This window comes from Phragmites australis, chromosome 2 (assembly GCF_958298935.1).
Source record: "Phragmites australis chromosome 2, lpPhrAust1.1, whole genome shotgun sequence".
In the NCBI taxonomy this organism is placed as follows: Eukaryota; Viridiplantae; Streptophyta; class Magnoliopsida; order Poales; family Poaceae; genus Phragmites; species Phragmites australis.
Window position 1 is genome coordinate 18,499,171 of NC_084922.1, and position 25,834 is coordinate 18,525,004.

At 43.9% G+C, this 25,834-nt stretch overlaps 1 protein-coding gene and 1 pseudogene across 2 annotated transcripts; one reads left to right on the top strand and one right to left on the bottom strand.

Moving 5' to 3' along the window:
• The first annotated feature begins 700 nt into the window (after positions 1-700).
• LOC133903419 (tRNA (guanine(37)-N1)-methyltransferase 1-like) lies at positions 701-21,557 on the top strand (annotated as a pseudogene).
• Positions 21,558-22,360: 803 nt separating this feature from the next.
• LOC133901791 (mevalonate kinase-like) lies at positions 22,361-25,250 on the bottom strand. 2 transcript variants are annotated; one of them, XM_062343303.1, is made up of 5 exons: positions 25,065-25,250; positions 24,756-24,984; positions 24,396-24,649; positions 23,204-23,617; positions 22,361-22,704 (listed from the first exon to the last, which is right to left on the bottom strand). In XM_062343303.1, the coding sequence occupies exons 1-5, from the start codon at positions 25,240-25,242 to the stop codon at positions 22,595-22,597; spliced, it is 1,185 nt and encodes a 394-aa protein (XP_062199287.1). In that variant the 5' UTR covers positions 25,243-25,250; the 3' UTR covers positions 22,361-22,594. The 2 variants fall into 2 exon arrangements, with proteins under 2 accessions (XP_062199287.1, XP_062199277.1); XM_062343293.1 differs by having other exon boundaries at positions 24,738-24,984.
• Between the last annotated feature and the right edge of the window lie 584 nt (positions 25,251-25,834).

Below are 25,834 nucleotides of genomic sequence, written 5' to 3' on the forward strand. Positions count from 1 at the left end.
GGAGCAGTGCTTGAACAATGGTAGATTGAGCATATGTCTGATCTGGTGGAGCCGAAGGTGTCGGCCCATGTGGCTGCACCAAAGTCATTGGGCGCCATTGAGGAGCAAATGTTGAAGGGTTTGACCCATAAGTCTGGCCCTAGCCTTGTTGACATTGGCACACATTGTTCAGCCTATATGGCGTGGCGTGATGCACTACTCTTGTAGGGTCTAAGGGTTGCTTCCCCAAGCCTTCTTTCATGGCTATAATATATGGACAATGTTTAGTTGTATGACCGACACCTTCATTGTGTATGTCACAGTACAACATGTTTGGGTCGCACGATGCCCGTCCTCCTCAGCCACCTCGGCCTCCACGACCTCTACCTCTGCGGCCACCATGTACTCCACCACCCTCTTGCAAGACGTCCTCGGGCCGGGGTTTGATCCGGTTGACTAGTTTCTGGATACTCTTCTGCCTCTTGCGTGTTAGTTTTCTTACTGGCATCCCTCCTCTGATGCCCTAGATCACGACATCGATGACATGTCCTCGTTCAAGACCTTCGCCTAACAGCGCACATGTACAAAGCGACACATGTAGTCTTTTAGTGGCTCCGCCGGCTGCTGCTTGATTGCGAAGAGGTCACCGGCTGTGACCTTTTCGGTCTAATTTCCTTGGAAATTACATAATAGGGTATCACACAGCTGCTCCCATGAGTAAATGGACCCCAGAGGCAAGGCGAAGTACCATGGCATCGCTATTCCTTTTACCACCAATATGAAGGCCTTCGCCAGTATTGCGTCATCTCCACCAGCAGACTCGACTGCTACCTCCAAGCTCATAACGAACTCCCTTAGGTCTGATTCCCCATCAAACATTACTACCCTCGGCATCTTGAAGCCCAGAGGCCAGGGCTGGTTTTGCAAACCTATGAAGAGCGGTGATTCTGGATCGCCTGCGCGCAACCTATGCCAAAGATCTTGCACAGGCCGCTTTGTAAATGCTGACGAAGAGGTGACAATGTTCCGTGTCTCCCCACTCTCCCGTTGCAGCATGTTAATTTGTTCTTGCATTTGCTCTAGAGTTCTTCTGGCTTCATCAGCCCGTTGAGATATTCAGCTGCATTCCGACTTGCTGCCAAGCTCTCCAGCATGGGCCCCACCAGGCTGCTGCTGCTGGACAAGAGCTACGCTGAGAGGAGGACTGATGAGCTCCCAGAGGCTGTGAAGGTGGTGATTATTTCTGGTGCATTTCGACATAGCAGTTTTTGAATTTAGATTAATTTGATAAAATTTTGATAACATTTCGTGTTGAATTTTGGTTTGATAAATTTTGGGGGAGAGTGTGGTGGTGGTAACATGATGTATTGATGTGCAAGGCTGCACTGATTTTCCTTTTTTTTTTTCTTGAGTGGGGTACATTGTGCAAAAATGCTGTCATTGCTTCCAGATTTGATATTCTGAAAAAGCACACCTTCTATGAACCATGTATAAGTAGTACTTTGTCGGCATGGCATTGCCATCTGATATTCATAGCTATCATCAAGATGAGATACTGTTGCCATCTTTTCAAGACCAATTATGGAAAATCACACTTCTAGCATGTTTCAAACTGTGGTTCAACCCTCGATTCCTAGTGGTAATTATTATACTTGTTTCAAACCTAAGAAGGCCCCTTTTATTTGCAAAAATAACTTCAAGGCCAATGAAACATCCAAGGTTCCTCTATTTCTGCACTGATTTTAGTTACTTAATTTTTCCAAGTCGTGTTAGACCATGAAACTGACCAGGATGGATCTTCTACTTATGAGCTTGTACATTGCGAGCTAACCTTGTTCTATAATTATTGGCCAATGAATGAGGTTTGTTATGACTTGTTTGCGCTTAAAGTCCTAAGTGTCATCTGCTTCCAAATATCTTATTCTGGTTTTGCTGGTACATTTTTCGTTGTTTTGCTAATACGTTTTCTGTTGAGAATGTTACACAAATCACTTCCTTTTTCTCTAATGTATTTTCTGCATAGACCTCATGATCATCATATCTCCAATTGCTGCACTAAACCATTGCTGGGTGAAATGCCTCAGCTTGTATTAGCAATGCACATGGTTTTTTGAATAATATACTATACTAGAGTGTTCATTTGGCATCATTGCCATCTAACTTACACCGGAGGCGCCAAGTGAGCTCTGCGATGTCAACTGAAGTTGTGCTCAATGCAGTCGAAAGCGCAAGGTGCACTTAAGACACAAGGTCCCTAAATCGCCTTAGGCGCAAGGTGCAAAAAAGTCGTGCGCCTGAGAAACACCAGGCGCAAGTATAATAACACTCATTTTACCCCTAGTATGTAGCATACATATAAGATATAACCATAGTTATTAATATTGTTGCTGCCAATTCTTGAGTTCATCTTATTGTAGTAACATAATAGCAGGAAAATGCATGTATTATCCTATGACACTTCTATAGTTACATTGTCTGAGCTAAACATCACATGTATTAGCCTAAGGTATAAAAAAAGATAACGAAAGGAAACACACAGAGGTTAGAGCCTTAGAGGTGATAAAGGGAGTCAAACCATCAATGTACACCTGCCATTGTATGCATCAGTCCACACCTACTCCCTAAAGCCAAAAAAAAGAGAAAGCAAAGGAAAGAAAGCTGCACAGCAGTAGAATCACTCAGCTGAACCACAGTTTTCATAGCCGGCACAGCTCCTAACTCCCTTTACCCCTTTCTTCCTCCCGAGCATCACATGTCTACATGGCACTAGCCAGTAACCACTAGCAGCAGCAGTGCAGAGCAAAAGCGAGCGCCTGTGCGCTTGAGCTCAAAGAGCGTGCGCCTTACATGCCTCGAGGCGCTATTGCTGCATTGCACCTCACCTGAGCGCCTAGGCGAGTGCCTTTTGCGCCTTTGACTGCATATGTTGTGCTAGTTCAATTATAAGCAGCAAGTGGTCATTCTTTCGTCTTTTCTAATTTCTACTTTTCATTTTTGAAAACTTAAAATGCTATTATATTCTACTTACAACATTGGGACTACTAATGACGGTCTGATTTGTTGAACTTTTCTGGGATGGGATATTTTGTTGGTACACTTACAAAACCAGCTTAAGAAAAATGTCACACCCCACTTGTCAACAAAATTAGAAGATTCTCAAGTCATGGAAGTTAAAACCGACAAGCTTGCTTCAGAAGTAAACAGATGTACCGATAGCATGCAGTGTCACCTAGACTTGGCAATCCTACTTGTTTTGTTTGACATGCGTCGCAGGTGTTTGACATTTGTTAGGACAACTATTTTAGTTATGAAGACGGATGCGTATCCTCTGATTTTGTGAAGCAAAGTCACCGAAATATACAGTAATACGAGTCTGGGTAAACAGTAGCAAGTAATCTGGTATGTCTGTTCCGGATCTAACGGTTCAAGAGAGCTAATGTTATGGTACTGTTCATCCTCTGACTTTACTGAGGATACGATTCCTATGAAGACGGTAACGAAATTGTCCTCATAAACAACTTTCTGTTCTAGAATGAAATATTTTCAATTAAAAAATAAAATTATGCAAAAGGACCCTATGTCTTTAATTTTTATGGCTAGTGGGACCACCATCTCATGTTCTTCTACTTAGGACACGTGGGTCCACGTGTCCTAAAAATAAAATGTTTGGTTAAATATTGCCCACATGTCCTCGAAAATAAAATGTTTGGTCAGATATTGCTGGAGATTAATGCATTTTTTTTTAATTTACTCCTGTTAAGGGTATAAGAGTCATCTACTAGTCTAGAGACCCATGTGTCATCGAAAATAAAATGTTCGGTTAGATATTGCTGGAGATTAGTGCCTTTTTTTAATTTACTCTTGTTAAGGGTACAAGAGTCATCTCCTAGTGTAGGGTTCCCCCATCCACCTTTATATATAATGCTTATTGGGTCTCAATGTAATTATTCTTCATTTATCAATCTATACAAACTTAACATGGTATTAGAGCCTGATTAGGGTTAGTGTTAGACTAATCTAATTCAACCCATGATCCACATCCATCATTTATCAATCTATAGAAACTCGTCGTCGTAGAGGTGTCTCGCGTCAACATGTCATCTGCCCCAGCCCGTCATGCCTCCGGCCCTCCCAGATCCCCCCGCGTTGGTCGTCGTCCGCCCACCATCTCTTGTCTGCAGCCATCAGGCCCCCACCACAGCCAGTCGCATCTTCGATCGCCAATCGCCCTTGTTGTAGTCCATCGCACATTCGCCCGACATTGCGCCTCCCCTCGACGTCGCGTTGGATCTGTCCAGCCCCTTCGATGCCCATCGCGGAGGCTTCGAATCCGTCATCAGTCAGCGCCATCGCGCCGTCCGTCGCTTGTCAACAGTCGTGGAGGTGCCAGGATCCGCTCGTCGCTACCGCTATCACGTCGTCCATCGCGAAGGCATTGGATCTGCCTTCCGCCGTTGCTATCGTCACGTTTCCCATCGCGGAGGTGCCGAGATCCGCTTGCCACCGCCACCATCAAGTTTCTATGGCCCATCAGGAGCAACCCGTCCTTTCCGCCTATCCTCTCCATTCGTCAAGCCATTCTTTGTTGAAATCTATTGTCAGTGGTTATCTCTCCGCTGCTAGTATCTCTGGTATGTTGAGTCATGTTTCTATTGTTGTGTTAAAGTACATTTTAGCAACTTTCCGATTAAATTGATTCTGAATATACAAAAATATATAAAAGCATAACTGCCAACATATATCATATAGGTAAGCATGAGCATTTCAAAAGCATATATGAAAGCACATAAGCTACTCATGAATACAAATGAATCAAGATTGACAGTTGCCAAAGAGAGGCAATATAGCACATGAACAATTGTTAAAACAAAGTTATAGCTCTCAAAGAGAGTTGCCAAATTAACGGCCTTCCAACACATACTAAGATGTTACCGATCAGTGTATCAAGTCACCTCTAGAGCTAGACCAAGCTACCCTAGTTTATGATCAAGTGAACAACTCTAAAAATATAAAGCACAGTACCAGTCAGCCTCTAAAGAATACAGAGAAAGAGAGCCGAACACAGAGGACAGCAGGGCGCCCAAGCCCACCAGGATCAGGCAGCAACAAAAACAGTCGAGATTAAGTGATTTATCAGTCTAGTTGACTATTTTTCCTACTAGTAGGACTAGGCTTGGGGCTGGATTGATTTCTTGAATTGAGGAGACCTACTTTCTACCTATAGGAGACCTGCTTGACAAGCTACCTTTCCTCTCGGCATAACCGGTCTTAGCTTTTCCTGTTCACGACTCCGATCTTCTTTCATCCGCTGTTCTTGCTAATGTCTTCACTTTAAAGGGAGAGAAGGAACCCGAGCCAACAAGTCGTTCGGTTAGAAAGCGCTAGCGGTCTTACTTAGCTTAGGAAAGATGCCATTTCTCTTGTTTAGCCAATAATTAATTGCTCAAGCTGAATCAGCTGGTAGTCTTTCCTTGGCTTGTAGTTTCAGTGAGATTGGCATTGGCTTGGTCTAAAGTAGCTCCAGATTCTCGGTCTTCTGGAAAGGGGGCGAAGTCACTAACTAGAGGAGGGGCAACTAGAATAGAAGGTAGGGGTGAACACCCGGCAAGCGTAGTCGATAGGCAAGAGCTCACCTGAAAATGAAATGAATATGATTATGTCCATCTTCCTGGGGGGGGGGGGTGGGGAGAAGAAGCTCTTTCGTAATAGAATACCGATCGACGCTAGCGAGGAGAGTGGAATCACCCGTTGGCCTTCTGATAACATCAAAAGCGGATTTCGTTGAGAAGATGTCATGGTTGTCGGGGATCCTAAGTAGTTTATCTTTCTCACCAGCAAAGCATGGAATATGGACTGTCACAATATGGTGTATCACCTCCTCTAGAAGAAGGGACAATAATAAATCACTTAATCTGCTGCCCCTGTTGAATGCATCTTGAATAGAGAGGTGCTTATAATAAATCACTTAATCTGCTGCGCATATTCTACATTATATCTAGTTGCGTCATCTATTAAGGTGAGGAAATAGCGTTTACCGCCTTTAGAAATTATACCATTCATTTCACATACATCAGAGTGGACAAGGTCTAGAGGAGAATTGCCTTTCTCTTCTACGAACTTGAAAGGTAGACGAGGTTGCTTTGCTTGCACGCAAATCTCACATCTAGAAATATCAAGTTTATATTCAGGAATCAAATTCATGTTGCTCAAATGCTTGATGGCCCTTGAATTAATGTGACACAATCGGGAATGCCACACATCATGGTTCTTATTACAAGACTGATGAATAGCAGAAAATGAATAATTATTCATTACAGACATGCGGAATAGACCGCCAGACTCATATGCCTTCCCTATGAAATTTCCAAACTTAGTCAAAATGACTTTATTGGACTCGAACACTAACTTAAGACCTTGGTGAAGCAGCTGTGACACTGAGATAAGGTTCCGATTCATGGTCGGCATGAACAGTACGTCCTTCAAGATGATCGTCTTGCCTGAAGTCATCTTCAGATAGACCTGTCCAATCCCACGTACTGCTGCCGGTACACCGTTACCCATCAAGACGGGGCCATAGGTTGTACCCTAAAAAGAAGAGAATGCAGAGCGATCAGCACATATGTGTACAGTAGCACCAGAATCAATCCACCAATCATCAGATGGACTTGCCATAAAGGCCTGTGGTACATACCCCTCGGAGCTGGATGGACCCAGCACCACATGTGCTTCCTTGCGCTGCTTAGGAGCCAGACCTTTGCCCTTCCTATCCCGACACCTGCGAGCAGTATGCCCGGCCGTGCCGCAAACATAGCAAATGAAGTCCTCTCTCTTCTTTTTCATCTTCTTGCCTTTGGGCTTGTTCTGATTCTGATTTTGTGGAGGCTGAGCATTGTACTTCTTCTGCTTCTGGTTCTGGAATCTCGACGACGACCCCTTCTCCACTTGGTGAGCCTGGACCTGTGGTGATGGCTTGTTGCTGGCCCTTGCACGTTCCTCGGCGAGCGGTCACGAAGTCACGCCATGAGGACGACAGCTTTGCCGAAATGGCATCCACTAAAAATTATCTGGAGGGATGCAGTTGTACTGGACTAAGACCCTGACTATGAGCTCAGGAGCTGCTCCATCACAGACCTTCCCTCAGACATTTTATAGTTGAGGAAATTTTCTGTCGTGAATGACTCATTGCCATTATCCACCTCTGAAAACTTGTTCTCTAGCTCTTCCCAGAGATCCTTGGCCGAAGTGAATCCCGAATACACATCAAACAGACGGTTCGACAGAATGTTCAGCAGACGAGACAGGCAGGCTTGATTTGCGTCTTCCCATTTAGCCTTTTCTGCATCAGCGATGGCCTTCATTGTCGCATCAGCATCTGCTGGCGCAGTCTCAGGGAGAACACTCGTCACGACCCAAAACAACTTTAGGTCAGTCAGCCACATCTTAGTCTTAATCTGCCAACGTTTGAAACATGTGCCGTCGAACGCGTCAAGTTTAATGACGTCTGAGTGAGCGGCCATTACTCTCAGTTTTCTGGATTGTTGTGTTAAAGTACATTTTAGCAACTTTCCAATTAAATTGATTCCGAATATACAAGAATATATAAAAGCATAACTGCCAACATATATCATATAGGTAAGCATGAGCATTTCAAAAGCATATATGAAAGCACATAAGCTACTCATGAATACAAATGAATCAAGATTGACAGTTGACAAAGAGAGGCAATATAACATATGAACAATTGTTAAAACAAAGTTATGGCTCTCAGAGCGAGTTGCCAAATTAACGGTCATCCAACACATACTAAGATGTTACCGATCAGTGTATCAAGTCACCTCTAGAGCTAGGCCGAGCTACCCTAGTTTATGATCAAGTGAACAACTCTGAAAATATAAAGCAGAGTACTAGTCGGCCTCTAAAAAATACAGAGAAAGAGAGCCGAAAACAGAGGACAGCAGGGCGCCCAAGCCCACCAGGATCAGGCAGCAACAAAAACAGTCGAATGCAACAGATCAGTACAAGGTGCCACAAGGTGGCACCAGATCAAGAGAAATATTCAAGGGCGCCCTTGCCAACAGGATCAGAGAACTTCAAGTGCTCTCCAGAGTCACTGAGCTAACATAGAGCCACTGAACAGAGGGCGTCAAAAGACACACCACAGTGGACACACAGCTGATCAACAGAGATTCCACTAGATCAATAACCGGCTACTATGGCCCAGCTTAAGAGCACAATTGATACACTAAACGTACTTAGCTCGCATTCATCACAGAGCAGAGTATTGCCAATTCTAGCATGCATATACAATGAACTTAAATGAGAATCAAAATTGCACGCTAGAATATAAAGGAGGGATTGGAACGAGTTTACTGTCCAGCAGGATGAAGATGGCAAGGCACGCGAATGCGCTGTCCCAGAAAACTGAGATTCCCCCTCTATGCTGAGGACAACTGGGAATAGCTTTCGGAGATACAATGCCACAGAGCCGGCTGCGAGGCACACTACAGCCGACACCCAAGAAGCAGAGAAAACCACAACAGCAAGAGTCCAACATCGGGCCAAAGTGAAGAAGCCGAACACTGCAAGCTATGGCGTGCACGAAGGCACAGCCCAGAAACCACCAAGCCGACAACACCACGGATCTCCTCACGCACACGCGCAGCCGGCAACCGAACCGCCTAGCACCAAACAGGTGGAAGGCGCAGCGCCAAATCCCGCACGAGACCGGCAAGAGAGAGCCGACGGGAACTCGACCAAAGGCGAGCTCAACCGCGTCGGTCGACGCCCCACCGGAAGAAGCCAGCACAGCCTCGTGTGAGAGAGAGATAGAGAGAGAACCGTGGCCGTGAGAGCAAGTGGAGAGCAGCTAGCCGAATAGACCGGGGAGAAGATCAGGTGAGTTCACCTGCATTTGAAGGGAGAGGAAGAGGCCCAGCATCCACCCCACGACGCCTCAACGGCGCACCGAATCCACCTGGCGGTGAACGGGCGACCGAGAAGGGCGGAGCCCCCCCCCCCCCCCACACGCCACTGTGGCGGCCGCCGCCAGACCCCAGGGCATGGGCACCCTTTTAGGTTAGGCAGCCGGTCGGGTGGGCTGCTCGGCCTTTGGGCCTAGAAGCGGCCCACTCGGTTTGGCCTTATCCTTTTTTTTCTTTAAGGAATTTGCTCAATTCAAATTTGACTCCAACTCAAATTCGAATTTTAAAGGAAAAACCCCTTCAAATTCCAACATCTATTGTGTCCGTTGCTCCATCCAAATCTGATGCTAGCATCTTAGTCGGTCTTTATTTTCATTGCGTCCATTCAAGTCTCCATCCTAGTCTACACATATACTCATTTAGTTCGTCTTAGCCGCATGTATCCACAAATTATGTTAGTTAGCCAATCGCTTCTTTTGTTTTGTGGTTAGCTAAGTCCTGTCGATTTGGCTAATCTCATCATTATCATCGGTGATGCGACCTTGACTTCTTGGTACTTTCGTATCTGTCTTGCCACATATCATGACAAATGGCCCCCTTCGTCGTCATCACGATATTGTCTCGTCTTGCAGCAGTGACATCTCTATTCTTCCTTCAGCTTGATTTGGCACATCTCACTATTCTCGCTGTGTTCAAAGTCTTCAAAGCAAGATTCATATTTGAGGTATTTGTTGAGGTACGGGTCGTGAAGGCAATATCCCTTGTGGAGGAGTTTGTTTTCACATCGACATTGTTCAAGAGTTGCACACTTCAACAACATCTTCGATATCAGATAAATATATCATTTTTTTAAAGTCCGGTGTTTAGTGTGAACTCTTCAAATGCCTAAGGGTATAAGAGTCATCTCCTAGCCTAAGGTTTTCCTCTATTCACCTTTATATATAGTGCCCATTGGGTCTGTAATTATTCTTCATTTATCAATCTATACAAACTTAACAACTCCATTGGTTTTAAATTCTTGAAACCTAAGAAGTATTCTAGAAAAATAACTTTTTGTGCCTGCATTGTGGGCCATCTAATTTGTGTCAGTGTCTAACTCGCGTATTGTCCAATGTCCAGGTAACACTGCCTTTGCAAATTCGGATTCACACAAAATTTTCAGTCTGTCCAGGTTAGATTTAATTGTCTGAACATCTGGGTCTATCCTAGTTTTCTTGTAAACTTTTGGTCAATTCTCGCTTCAAAGATGTTGTCGAGAGAAAATGTGTTTGATATCTCCTTTTTAGTTATGCACTGACAAGACACACCTATAAAGAGTTGATTTTCTAACATACAATTGCACACTTGTTGCAAGTTTTCTTTCCAAATGCATTGTGATGGATTGAATTAGAAACTCCACTTCAGTGCTGCAATTGGATTTTTCTCGGAGCACAAGGGCTACATTAACGTGTTGGCACACCATTAGTTGTGCAGTCCATTTGATTCATATGTCGACTTATTAAGTGAGAAAAACTTATGAGCAGCATTTCTGGGAGCACTGGGATCTATTTTTGTGCACATTTTATGTTGTTTAACTATTTTGATCCTTGGCTTATATTGTGTAGGTTTTAGAGGCATTACTCCCTGAAGGTATAATCATTTCTATCGGCTTCAAAACAGTAGGGCATATTGCACACTTGAACTTGCGGGATGAACATTTACCATACAAGAAACTTATTGCACAGGTAACCTCTTATTACATAATCTATGTCGGTTTCTAGCCTTACTTTGAGCCTTTTTTTCTCGCATCTGATACCTTGATTTGATATGCAGGTGGTACTGGATAAAAATAAGCCAAAAATCCAAACTGTTGTCAATAAAATTGATGCTATTCAAAATGACTATAGAACTACACAACTTGAAGTCTTAGCTGACAATGATTCCATTTGTACGATGGTCGATGAGAGCAGCTTTCGCTTACAAGTTCATATTGGGACAGTGTATGTTCTTATTCTCACCTAGCTCATATTTTGCATTCATGGATGTTGATAAGACCTCCATTTAGTAGCATAGGCTTAACACTAATGACAGTGTTCAAAAGAGGGAAGGCTTGATGGATACTTAGGCACCTAGAGACAAAGATAAGGGCTTAGCAAGTGACGATGATTTGGAATTGTTAAAAATAAGCATGGACCTGAAGATTCCCAAATAGGTCTATTTGAATCACCCATAAAAAGATTTGTTAGATTTTTTTTAATATGGTCACCTGTTTTATAAGAGCTTATATTTGGCTACCATAGGAGCTACTGTTCATGGACCTTATGTTTATGGAAAGGAGATATTTATGTTTATATTTGTAAAATCCAGACCTACTGGTATAACGCAAGGTCGTCTGACACCATTTCATATTATTCGCTGCTTTTATATCACAAAAATATTGGAAGATACATTTTCATTTAGGAAAAAAAATGCCTGTATGCCACTATTTTGAAGCCACTTTGCAAACATACCATTTATTTCTTATGGATTACTATTTTAGCACTAGCTAGTTTCCAGTTTACTCCTTCTACCACTATGCCGCACAATTGAAAATCGATGGCTAAGATCAGATCAGGGATCAGGTTCTGTCTCACCGTTTCTTACGGTTATCTTCCTCTTCTCGCTCCCTTCGCTTCTGTACTCACCGGCCAGCCATGCCCTGCCCCCTCCTCGCCGGCCAACCATTTCTTGCCGCCTCCTCCTCCCGCTTCACCCCAAACCCACCGCCGCCCTTCCCGGGCTTGCTGGCTGCTCTCCGTGCTGCTTCCCTTTGTGTCCCTCTATCTCCCTCCACCATCGACCTCAGCGTCGGCGTGGATCCGGCATCACGAGGACATGGACCGTTGAGGCGGCGTTGGGGAAGAAGGATTTGGTGCGGAGGTAGATGCATTCGGTGCCAAGGCGCGAATCGTTGAAGCGGCATCGGGAGATTGGACGGCCATGGGGCCCTTCTCGGGAGGGTCCCGGCTGCGCGCTGGCTGGCATCGACTGCCGCCTCATATCTGGCTTAGGGCCGCGCGGCACAGGAGGGAGGTGGAGGAGGGGATTGGGAGTGGTGGAGGTGATGGAGAAGACAGGAGGGGATTGGGATGGAGATGTTGGAAGGGCTCGAGGCAGCGAAGGTGCTCCTGCCGGCAATTGCAATGGCCACGTCAGGTGGCCTGAGGGGAAGAAGGCAGCGAACAAGGAGGCAGGCGACTGGATTACAGGTAGACCACAGTGAGAACAAGGAGCGCGGCCTGCCACCTCTGCCGGGACGACGACGAGTGTGGCTTCTTCATCGGCGCCTGGGGAGCCTCGGCTGCCACGGTGGCGGCGGAGGAGGAGGGGTGGGGATGCTGGGGAGGCGGGGTGCAACACGCTGGTCGATGAGGAGGATTGGCCGCTTGCGCTGGGCGGGAGGCGGGGAGTGGGGCCCGCGGGGAGGAGGCAGAGCTAGTGGCCATGGGGCGAGGGAGGGGGACGATTTGGAAGAGGTTGATCGGGAAGCTTCTTGTTTCCATAGATCCGGCCTAGCTCATCTGACCGCTCGTTCGCAATCGGACGATAGGAGAGAATCAGCCAATGACAGCATTCCTTCCATACCGAGCTTTAGATATGTAAGATAAGATAAGATAACGGATGACTCAATTCACAAGGTTGCCAATGTCCATCGACTCCATTCAAATTTTGCCTAGTTCAGGATGTGCCATCAAACACATAATGATAAATTGAATAAAAGGAATGCATTATTATAGCGTTTGGAGATGAAGCTAGCTACCTTTTTAGATTACACTGGGATGGAATTTGTATTTATTGTATGAAGGGGGTGTGGTTTTTAGGAAGGAAATGAAGTGTCAACTACCCTCATGCTTATGAACTATGAAGTATAAATTCCACTTTGCTTGAAGGGTGAAGACCAAAGCTGAAAATTTGATGCTCTACGCTGCAGAACATAATTTTTATATCTGATTACATGCTGCTCGAATCATTACTTTTTTTTTTGGTACGTTATGCCTAGTTTCAGGTATGAAATTGATTTATTCACTGTTTCTGAAGCACGCTTTATGTATCTGCTCAACTTATGCTTTCCTGTCCTAATACAGTAATATTCAGTGATGATCTGGTGCAGCTATTGGAATTCTAGGTTAGCCACAGAGAGGCAGAGGCTCGTGGACAATATCTTTAGAAACTCTGATGTTGTTTGTAAGTTACAGCCTTGCACTTGGTTTAGTACTAGAAGATTCTGTTGCATGTAGAATCAGGGCCAAACATCTACTATGCCTTAAAGCTCTTTTCCTTTTGGCAACTATTGGTCCATTCAATTAAAACAGTACGACTACGCAACATCTTTTTTGAATAGTTGCACAGAACATTGCTTTACTTCTTGAAGTTGAAATATTGTGTCTTGCAGTGCTTTTCCATAATTACTATTTACTCTACTCGGTCTGAGAACTCATCTACTCACTACAAGAGGTTGACATGCCATTGCTTCCTGTAGTTCTTCTCTGCCCATGCATATGAAATGCCTTCTCTGCCATCGTTGTTAACAAATCTTAAGTTCCTTAACTGTCTGTCTACATTCATATTATTCATCATGATCAGCTTAGCAAACAACCCAATGTGCCAAGAGGAACTAGTATACTAACTAATTGTAAGATGTGCTCTGATAATCATTTAGATCAATATTGGTGTTTCTTTACTGAACATTGAATTTCATAATTCTTGTAATGTAACATGATGGGGATTCGAGGTCCTGGGATGGTCCAAAATAGATGCGTAGTTAATCACACCCAATTGAGATTTGCAGGTGATATGTCTATGTCTATGCAAAAAAGGTCAAAATGTCTATGCAAATGACATAAACCCTACAGCAGTGGACTACCTTGAGAGAAACATTGTTCTCAACAAACTCGAAAGGAAAATTGAGGTAATGGCGTTAATATATGCAAGAAAGAAATACCATGTATTTCTATTTGTTAATCTTTTATCTCTGTGGCTTCTAGCCTGAAGTATAAATCCAATAAATAAGTAAAACACTAGCAGCCTAGAATCAATATTACTGCTGTTACAGGCAAGAAAACCTTTGGTTGAAGATGTTATGTTTCTACAAGGCATTTGTAATTACAGTGCTGTGTTCCTATTTCCTAAAGCTTAACTTTATCCGTGAAGATATTTTTTAAAGCAATTATGTGTGGAGATATACCATTGCAATCGTTAGAAATAACAACTTGTATTCCTTGGAGGCCATGTGCCAATATATATACATGTATACGTGATAATATGCAAAGAACCTCTTATAACACGGGGATATTGCATGAAGGTTATATATAGATATATATAAACACTCCCCTTAAACTCGTGGGGGATCAATCACACTGAGTTGGGGAACATGAGCAACAGAATGAACACTAAATGAAGAAGTGCAAAGGGTGCTCCAACCAACAATAGAAAGAGAAATACCATTAGCGATAACGATATGAAGAGGAGAAACAAGAGGATAAAGCAAAGATAGACTAAAAGAATCAGAAATCGTATGAAAAGATGCTCTAGAGTCAAGAATCTAAGGTGAAGTACCTGATTGCGTAGAAGATGGTCTCTCAGTGACATACTAGAGAGTAGCAGACCTGTCAGTGCAGAGCCAGTGGTAGCAACCAAACAGTGAAACGTCACAATTTCCTGCTGAGTGTTAGTGGAAGAGGTAGTTAAAGTAGTCGAGGTAGAAGAACCAGATGATCATAGAAGATGCTTCTTCTTGCGATAGCAGTTTGCCTCAACATGACACTCCTTACCGCAGTAGGTGTAGTGAGGGTGACCACCACCTCCTAAGGAGGCTGCAGAAGGCGAATGAGTCACACAAGGAGCAAGCCGTGGTGTAGACAAAGATGTAGGCGCAATAAGTGAATGAGCAACCAACACTGACGGAAGCAACAACAATCAAGAACCATGCAGATGAGTCTCCTCCAAGTGCAGCTCTGTAAGGGCCTCCACAAGTGTGACATGAGGATGTCGCACAAGCAGCTGAGCACGACGCTGCTCAAACTCTAGATGAAGATGAGTCACTAACTCGTAGAGGCGTCGAAAATTACGTTCAACACGCAAATTCAAGCAACACTGATAGGGGCGGCAACCAGCATCACAAAGGGAGTCCAACTGACACCACAACAGATATATGAGCATAGAACGCATCAACTGTGGCACGACCTTGTTGAAGAGATTACTCCTAGTGAACAACGGACAGATAAGAGAGTATCTCCACAAGGCTTATAGTTCTGACGAAGATGAGTCCACATCCGAAAGGTAGTAGATAACTCAACAATCTCAGAAGAAAACTTAGGCTTCACACTAGCAATTAGAATAGACGTTGCACAACGTCATCATCCATCCACTAAGCATAGGCAGACAACGATCACAGTACAGCTTGAAAGCTCCCTGAACGCATATGCTACTTCAAGTCCTGGTAGTTGGCACCTTCAAAGATAACCAAGCACCAAGGTATGGAAACGGTGCCCGACGGCATCATGAAGAAGTGTCAAACGACGGCAAGAGCACAAAGGTAGCAACGAGCAATAGCGAGAGCGCAAAAGAGAAGCGACGAGCTGTTGTAAATTTTTTTTGGAGGCTCTGTTAGTCGGGCATGCAGTCGAGCTGCCCTCAAATAGAGGCGGGTGCACATTCGGGTTGGAGGAGAGCGGCGCTAGCTAGAGGCCGGTGAGGTGGGGGCTGATAGTGCCATAGTGCGGACCAACGGCGGACGAGGTCGGGCAGCGCGCTGGCATGCGGGCCCTACAAGCGGCTAGGGACAGGAGAGAGCGCTGGCAACGAGCAAGTTGCGAAGGTGTAGCGGTGGACCACTGGCCGAAGAAACATGTGACGTAGAGATTGGAGATGACGGTGGTGGTCGAATCTGATGGGTCGATTTTGGATCTCGACAGATCTGACCGACACCAAGACAGGGCGAATCCAGCTAGGTGAATGCAGGAGCGACGGGCGGCAAAGCCATGCACAATGATGACCAGATTGGGTGGTGTAGCGAACATGACTTTCTTAGGGTATGTATGTGATTTTAGTGATTAATGACAATATAGTCAATGAGACTAACATATTTATCAAGTATATGCTTTAGTAGATATCATGATGCAACAAAAGAGAAGTCACCGAAGTCAGGATAATGAGAGGAATGAATTGGACTTGTCCCATGAATTTTTATGTAATCAAATAATATGGATTTCTATACAATCTTATAGAGCTCTTTACAAACTTTCCATAGAGTCTAAGTTCATCAAAATCGGAGTTCAGAGCAAAAAGTTATATCCAAAATACATATTACTGTTTCTGCTAAAATTGTACATATTAGATATTCCATCGCTCACAATGAAAAAGCTTCGGCGTTCACAAAAATACTCCGAAGTTCACAAAGAAAAATACTCCGACATTCACAAAAAGTCTGTAGCGAAGTCTAATACACGTCAGATGTTCCGACGTTCACAAAATGGCTCGGTTGGCATCGTATGCACGTTGGATGTTTCGGCGTTCAAAAATGTTCGGCGCACTGAGTTGTACTCACCGGATGGTATGCGTCAGAGTATTTGTTGCAGAGAAGGTTCTAAGTATTGAAGATTGAAGTTCAACGCACCGGATGGTCTGTCGCTCAGAAGTTCAATACGTCATAGTCATTCTTGCATAGAAGATTTCAATGGCTCGGTCAGGCTCAAGATAACATGCTGGATGACCCTGCGATGAAGTGAAGAACACACCAAAATGGTTCTGAGGGGAGTTCCAACGGCTAGCTTCTGCTGGTATACATACCGGATGTTCCGGTGTTTGTAGTACTATCAACATCGGAACATCCGGTGTTCATAGTTTCTATAAATCGTTGGGGCAACAGTTAGTTGACGGATTTGAGACTATAAATACCCATCCACTCGGTCATTTGAAGGTGTGGCGTGTGCTATAGTCCATGTCAGACCCCTCCTTCGGGTCACCTTGTGCAACTCATACCAGTCCCTGGATCAGTAGCTAGTACGCACATATTTCTAACAGAAGTAGACATCACAGGCATACATTGATTAAGTACGATATTAGGGTATAACACAGAGTTCATTACAACAAGAGCCCATAGGCATAGTTAAACAAACCCTCACAGCATAACGAAAATAACGCAAAAGCGACAAATGCTCTAGAGGCAGTTTGAGTGTAGAAGAAACCATCTTCTCTATTCTTCATCTTCCCTTTCAACTTACTCGGCCTCTAAATCATCTGGGTCCACAGTTAGCAAATATGAGTACATAAGGTACTCAGCAAATCCTACCTCAAGGGGAGACATTAGATGCATATATGTAGATCAAGAATAAGGCTGCAGAGTCTTTAGGTTCTGTAGAAAGCTAGTTTCTGAAGGTAATACGTAAGTTGAGCTTATGAGGTTGTCGGTCCTGGGGGAGATACTTCCATCCCACCAGTTCCCACAAATCTTCTGTCGGTGGACACGCAATCCAGGATACTCAAGGCATATAACCAATCCCTTCTTTTTGAAAACATGTGCACACTGCTCACTCACACACCAAGTAGGTACTCACGCCGAAAAGCTAATTATTGTGACCGAACCATAGCATATCCTTGACCGAGAACACGGTTATCCGGATAGGTTTAACACTCTGCACTGGTTGTATATTTTACCCACAAGATATGCACAGGTTGCTACCTTAGCAACTGGTAGAGCTGTCATAACGAGATGCAACGACCTCACAACGTAGTCACAATATCCACCCATGGGGTATTAAGATACCAGGAGCCTTAGAAGATCCACAAGAAGGACCACTTAGCAATCCCAAGGCTCTGACATAGCCTTAACAATATCACCAGTCGGACCTTGGGCTACGTACCACCCAAGTCTTTCCTGGCCCCTATTGCCACTACCGACCTCTGGGTGGGTACCGAACTAAGTCAGAGGGGCTAGGTCAAGTCCTGCCCATTCATGCCATGTGGTTGTACAAATGGATACTAGGTAAGATGTCACAGCCAACCAGTCCTTATACGACCAAGGCAAGAGTCTTCCAACAAGAACACCATAAAAGCGAACCTTGCTCTAAGGTAGTTTTCACTTTTGTGGGGTATCTTACTCACCCTCATCAACAATACTCTAGAGTTTTCCCCAGGAACACAAGTTTTATACGCACACGCGCTAAGCACACAACACTTCATATTTTCGAAAAGGCATGATTAACATATGTAAATAATCTGGTTCTTCCTTTTGAGCAAAGCAATCCTAAGCATGCTAATAAACAAGCATTCATCCAAATAATCATTATAGTTGATGTTGGGGACCTTCTAGGGTTTTAACGGAATAAAGGTAACAATATCAAGGCATGGCATAAATAAGTTAGGTCATAACTGTTCTAACATATTTTTTAAAATCACAGCTATTAACTTAATCATGCATATCCCTATTGTTTGAAACAATGGCTATACGGGTTGTATTTAAAAACATAGGATCAATATGATCAACGGTGTAGAACTTGCCTTCGTTGAAGTCCTCGTCCGCTCCTTCTTCAAACTTCGATCCTCGAGGTCTTCCTCGAATGCGCCTTCCTCTAACAACCGCAACAAACGACAAAAGCGTACACAATCAATCAAATGATCAAAATAAAAACTAAATAAATTACAAAAGTTATGAAATTGACATGATTGGGTAGATCTTGAATTTAGATGAATATCGGTGGAAGAATCGTTGAAAACGGAGTTAGTACGGAGGAGAAATGGGCTTCAGAAGTTTTGCCGGGAGAGAAAATCAGAAAAAAGAAAAGGAGGGAATATTACTAGAATATTCTGGCTTTTTTAATCGGCTCGGCTCAGGGATCGGTGGCTCAGCTCGGTTTCAGAGTTAGCTCGGCTCGACGGGGCCTATTAGTCAGCCGAGAGAGAGAGAGAGAGAGAGAGAGAGAGAGAGAGAGAGAGAGAGAGAGAGAGGGAGGGAGGGAGAGAGAGGGGGCCCCTGGTCAGCTGCTTGATGGGGAGAATGAGAGGGGGCGAGAGGGAGAGAGAGCGGGGGTGGGGGGAGCGATAGGGTGGCAGCGCGCTGGCGGAGGCCGGCGGTGGACCTCGCCGGCAGGCGGACTAAGGCGGCCGTGGCCGGATCCCACCGACGGGGCAGATCTTGCTGGCTGAGAGAGGGGGTAGGGGCTTCGGCCGGGGCCGATGGCGAGGAGTGGCGGTCGGCAACGACGGAGGGGCCCAGGTACGCTCCACTGGGGGAGAAGAGAGGGAGAGAGAGAAGAACGACGGGGGGGGGGGGGGGGGGCTCACCGGCGGTGGCGCCCGGAGTGGAAGGGGCGGTGGAGGTGAGAAAGAGGGTGGTGTGGTGCGGATAGGGGGGAGAACGAGTACACTGTTCACTTATAAAGGCGACGACGGTTGCACGTGCGCAAGGGGTGAGGCGGCGCGGGGTGCGAGGCGGCTGCATGGGACGCGAGAGGGTGGCGTGGGGCGCGAGGACCGCTTGCGACGCGTGGCGATGGGACGGTGTGGCGCGGTGCTACGCTGGGTAGGGCGGCGGGTCACGTGGGGGGGGAGGAGAGAGAGAGGGAGAGAGAGAAAAAGGGGGTTGCTTTCTCTGAGAAAATAAGGATTTGACAGTCCAGATAAGCTTATATATATTTGAGAAGACATCCAAGCTACCAAAGTTTTTAAAGTAATAATATAAGGCAATTAAGCATAAGATTAGAGAGTGATTAGTGTTAATAAGCTTAGAGAGAGTTATTATTAGATGTTGCTTCCTAAGAGTAGATCAAGAAGTGATCCTAGAGTGTATGAAATGGTATGCCGGCACCTTAGAGTCTTGGTGACTCACCGACACTTTGGACCATGGTGGCTCATACTTGTTGATCCTTCGACTTGGTATGAAGCGGCGGCAAGACTCTTATACGGAGACACGAAGACCCTTGCCTTGGTAGCTTAACTCCGAAATGAAGCCGACGGTAAGTAACTGGAAGAGAGGCTTGTAGTGAGATCTTGCTTCGGTGTCTTAGTAGCTCTACCCACTTGAGGCCTTGGTGGTTCAAGGGTCATCATCGAGTGCCATCCGAGAGTATATATTTGGTGAAGCTTCAACGTGGACTAGGAGTGAAGTTTATATCATCCATAACACGGGATAAAAATTCATTGTGTCGAGTTTGCTGTATCTACCTTGTTTACGTTTCTACATTTACATACTTTCAGTTTATCTTTCTAGATAGTTTGTAACCTCTTTTGAACAGTAGAGTAGACATAGTAGATAAACATAAAATATATTTAAATAGAAATTAAGACTTATTTTATGAAGTTTTTGGAGCCGATTAGTTTTAAATGTTATAATTCACCCTCCTCTTAGGACGTCACCGATCCTTTTAGGCGAGTGGTGGTTTGATCGATCCGATCGGGCGGATGCGGGGGAAGACCAAGATTGATCGGGCGGATGCAGGAGAGGACCAACCGGCGTGGAAGTTGGAGCATGCAGGAATGGTGGCCAGAGAAGAGAACCTAACCCTAATTTTAGCTCTGATACCATATTAGGAATAGCAACTAGTATTCTCTAGAGTCTCTGTACTAATATGTATACATGTACATGCGACAATATATAAAGAACTTATAACATGGGGATATTACATGGATGTTATATCTATGTAGTATCTAACATTGGATGATTAAATATTGTCCTTGTTCCCGTCATCATCATGAACTTTTGGGTGAATTTTGCTAATTGTTTTTGTTGAATGGGTTTTTAACATGGATGCCAGAAGGTTTATCAGCGCAATACATTCAAGCCAGCATGTGCATCCAGTCACAAAAATAGTAATGAATTTGCTCAATGATGCTGCAGAATTTTTAGGTGAGTGTTCCCCAATTCCTTTGTGGGTTTGGCTGCTTGGAAAGCAATACTTTTAGCTGGATATTTTTCTGTTTCTCCTGAGTAAAATTTCCATTGATGTAACCGTTAAATTTGGCAAAGTATTGTACAACTGAACATATGCATGATTTCCTGTGTCTCCTCCTTGCTTCTTTTTCTTCACATTGTTTTTGTCTAGTCTCTGTATTATCAGATTTTAGAGATATTGTATTTGTTTGGCTTTATGGGAGGACCTCAATACTTGAAGCAATTCTCCTGAGGACAAGTCTATACATCTTGTAGCGCTAGAGCATCCCATTTTGATCTCAAAAGAAGATGTGTCAATGTTGGCAATTCACTCGTTAAGAAACAATTAGCAATAACTTTTAATATTTTTCCAGGTTCAAATGGCTTTGAAAAATCTGCAATTACTCATTCTCATATATAAAGGCATCTATTTTTTTCCCAGATGTGTTCAAAGGAATTTTACGGAACAGTTAATCGGGAGTGCATTATGTCATGCCAAAAAGCCATGTTTATGGATTTTCCAAAGCAGAGGATCCTGATTACGACTTCCATGTGGTAAGCACTGTGTATTGAAATTCTTGTCTTCGTACCTTCGTTTATCAACTAACACCTACGCCTGAATTGCAGAGGATAAATCTAGCATTAGGCGAGAACATCAACAACGTGGAAATGCGTAGAGTACGGCTTGTTGCTCCTGGGAAATGGATGATAAGTGCATCTTTTACCCTTCCAGAGTTGTTGCATTTGCAAAACTGAATCACTTTAGTTTTTGAATTTTTGTACTCTTCCTAGTACATTCCCTGGTTCTTTTGTACTTTGTCAGCTAAGGTTCTGTTTATTTTTACTTTGGATTATTAAAATTTAGATTATGTGAAGAAGTTCATTCAAACTAGACTGTGGATTGTGAGATTTCGTAGTATAATTTGATTAATAAATTATGAGAATCAGCTTTTAAGATAGAATAGTTTGTTTTTATTTTTACTTTTGAGGCTAAAATTCATAATCAGAATTAAAACAAACGTAGCCTAACTTTCCCAATGATCTGCTGGGCGGATTATTTCTAGTTTATGTGGAAAGTGTATAAATGTGCTGCTGACTTTCACAGCTACGATGCTCCCAGAAAGACACGCTAGAACATGGCCTATTTTGTAACGAAGATATGCGAATAAAATGCAAAAAAAAGGTATTATGAGCTTTTTTGGGTTTTCAGTTTGCCTAAGCCATCATTTGCGAGCTTGACATATGTAACATGATGCCAAGTCTCACCTTAGGCCTGATCGCCTTGTTGACTGAACACTGTTTTTTTAGAATTTTAATAATTATTTTTAAAATTCACTGTACATCAATTTCATGCTCTCAATACAAGATTGATGGGTCATTCAGCACAATAAAAATGCCTTCAATTCACGTAGCCTGTGCACATAGAGCGATGATGGACCTTGATTGGATGAAGCTTTCATAAACCATAACTGTACTTTGATGACACTACAGAAAATACAAGGCAAAAGTTGCAACATTAATTCAAAGTACTTTATGGAGTGATCTGATAGAGGGAAGGAAGCTTATGGAGCCAGCCACATCTGAATATGGATGTTTTATTTGATACAACATTCGCAACAATTAATAAGTCTATTTGATACAACCACACCAGCAATCATGCAACTGAAAGCTTATTTGATACGAGAATGTGCTAAAGATAACATAAGAATATCCTAATCCTGAACCAATTCAAGTGGTTAATCTACAGAACTTTATTGCGGTTAAGCCATTTTCTAGAAGTACGATACGACATCTCCTGGAAACAGGAGCATTATCCTCGGCAAACTTGGAGACCTTGTCCACCTACCTCAACTTTAAAGCAGCGAAAACCATGTGATTCGAGCTCTGTAGTGACTTTCTCCAAAACTAGGTTGGACAATACTGACATTCATGTCAAGGAAACAATGTACATCACTGAAGGCCTGAAGGAGCTCAAGCATTACTAACTGTAAGAAGAATTAAGTAACATCAAATAAACCAGCATAAGAAATGTCATGGCTTGTATGCATGTCTAGAAGGCCACACTAGTACCTAAAAATTGGAGAGACCCAAATCTGAATAAATTTGATGATCTTTAGAAACAGTAAGCATTTTGTGAAATATGATGCAATTCCCACTCCTCTTTCCTATACATATTTAGCTAACAAATTTGGAATGCGATTTCAGAAGTTCCACTCCTCTTTTATAAGCATTTAGTGTAGTTCTGAAGTTCCCTGCCAAATTCACTATCAGCAAATATCAAGACTAGAAAATCCCGATTTCGGGAAAGCTTTACGTTGAAATGTTCAATAGAAAAGCAATCAAATATGGGATGGGTGGCATTTACGTTATATAAAAGACATGAAGATAAATACACAATCAGGAGGCATAAAGAGGATACAAGTCGGTATCAGAGTCAAAACACAGCCTCCACCACCAGCTCCAGTTAGCTTCGAGACCAAGCTATATTTCAGAGTTGTTCGCAACACAGTTTCTATAGAAGCATGGCTAATTCCCATGCACTGAAGCAAACCTTGGTTCATTTCCATAAGCTCTGCTAGCTTTTCCTCCTTCGAGGTGATGGCTATTTCATCCTCGGCTGCTAACTCAACAATGCTTGAAAGCTCTTCACTAACAGAGTTCACTGCATGGAAGACGGAAGACATAGCATCTGGATGCCTCGATGCTCTTTCACACACACCAGCAACCAGGGCCTTTGTGTTCCTACCGACTCTTGTATCTGATATGAGCATTTTGACTGGGTTCCTAGATTTAAGGTTTGTCAATTCCCCCTTCTTGAATCTGATCATGCTTCCTAACATTCACACAACAGATTTAGTGAAGAAAAACAAATTAGGAGAATTAGTTAATGAGCAGGCAGGTCAAGTTCAGATGATCCGATGCTTTCATAGAAATTACTGAAAAAATAGCATAATATTAATATGGAGAGATTTCGACAACAACACCTAAAATTCACAGGACCTTTAAGTTATATGTACCAATTGCAGATACTGATAATCTCTTTTCTAGCATCAGGTCAATATAGATATACCCATGACTAGACACTTATTCCACTAATTGCATCATGGGCGAATTCCCGCTATGCCATAAAAAAAGTAGCTCTTCCCTCTATGCCATCAAAAATTTCGAACTTCCTTACTTGCCATTGTTTTTATCCTTCTTTCCCTCATTGCCACTCCATCAGTCCTCAGGCAGAACTCCCATGAACAATGATTTTTGGCGGGAGTTGTGCCGGAGGGCTGACGAAGTTGGCAAGAGGGAAAGGAAGATAAAAACGATGGCAGATAAGGAAGTTTGAAATTTTTGATGACATGGAGGGAAAAGCTAGTTTTTTTTATGGCATTGAGGGAATTTGCCCTTGCATCATCTATCCATCTATCCAGAACTCAGGCACATATCTCATGTCATAAATAAACTATAAGCAATCCTGACTACAACTAAAATAGTGGTGCCATTGAGCAATCAAGCAGTATCTTCATATGGATTACTCCACTAGAGGCAATCCTGAATGCAAAGGCCTTTCAATACTACCAGATCGAAAGGTTTAAAAACCGGTGAATGTGATAGCATACCAAAAGTGCTGACGGCATTGTCGATGCCGGAAGGCTTGCCATGAATGATCTTCTCCCCTTGGAACGCCCACCGGTTCACCAGCTCAAGATCATCCTTCCCAAACAACTCCCACTCGCCCCCACTGCCTCCTACACTGACAGCGGCAGCAGCGGTCAACAGCGCCCCCGACATCGACACGCAGAACGCTGCCGACGAGCCAAGCCCCGCACCCATCGGCAGCTCCGAGCTCACCACCACCCTCCCAGGCCTACATCTACACATGAACACACTCAATTACATCGGTTAACTCTACTGTGGGGGAGTGTCGGCATTACGAGATGGCTTTGGGCAAAAGAACCAACCCCAAGATGGAGGCGTACAGGAAGAGGAAGGCGGAGAGGCCAGCGGAGAGCCAGATCTTGGCCTCGGGGATCTCGTGCTCCTCCAAGAGCTTGGCAATGGCGGCCAGCTCGTCCGGGGAGCACGGCCTCGGCGCCTCCGCCTTGCAGCCCTCCCCCAGCGCCTCGCGTAGACGCGAGCACGGCCACGAGAAGGCGAGGCCCGAGTCCCGCAGGTCTAACTCCACCGCGCCGGCGGCGCCACCCTCTCCTGCGAGGAGCGAGTGGTGAGAAAGGTGGTAGCGGCAGGGAAGAATTAAGAACCCGATGGTTTGATGGAGGGTGGGGTACCTGTGGGGAGAAGGCGGAGGGAGGAGCTGGTGTAGAGGTCGATGGCGGCGGCGACGGCGGCGGAGCCATGGACGACGGCGTGCTCGCCGGCGAGGATGATTTTGCCTGGCGCGCGGGCGCGAACCTCCATTGATCTGATCTCACTGTCACTGGTGACTTCGCCTTCGTCGAGTGCCATCCCCTCGTTGCCACTAAAAAAGATTTGCTTATTTGTTCCTTATTTATTATTTTCGTTACGGTAATGCTATGCTTCAAACGTCCAAAAATAAATAAATGATTGAACGCCCGATGTTGAATAAAAAAAATAACTATGATAATAAATTTTCATAACATCTGAAATATTATATTTGAACATATAAAATATTGAAGATACAAAAATATATAAATTAATTTAAATAGAAAATTTTTTCGGATCTGGATCTATATGCTTTTTTATACATGAATTGAGTGCAACAAACAAAAATAATTTCTACAATAAATTTTTATTATATTTGAAACATTAAATAAAATATTGAAGATATGAAATATAAGAATTAACTCAATTGAATAATTCTTTTATCCAAATATGTGTGTACATTTTTTTTAATGTTGTAAATGTTAATTTCAGATATTGCTGACATCCATCTTCGATAGTACAACAAATGGTTAAAACGTTCGATCTATCAGATGTCTGGGTGCTAAAATCTCCCTTAATCTATATATATCGTCGGCCTTCTTTTGCCCGCGTCAGACCGCTCGTTAGACCGCATCTTCGTCTTGCGCATTCCACT

Bases quoted from the DNA above. Each gene is read 5' to 3' on its own strand.
- LOC133901791 (XM_062343293.1), bottom strand. From the start codon at position 25,242: ATGGCACTCGACGAAGGCGAAGTCACCAGTGACAGTGAGATCAGATCA. The intron at 24,650-24,737 runs GTTGGTTCTTTT...GTTCATGTGTAG, and splicing joins CTGTACGCCTCCATCTTGGG to ATGTAGGCCTGGGAGGGTGG. The intron at 22,705-23,203 runs GTATCCTCTTTA...CATGAATGTCAG, and splicing joins TTTGACTCTGATACCGACTT to TATTGTCCAACCTAGTTTTG.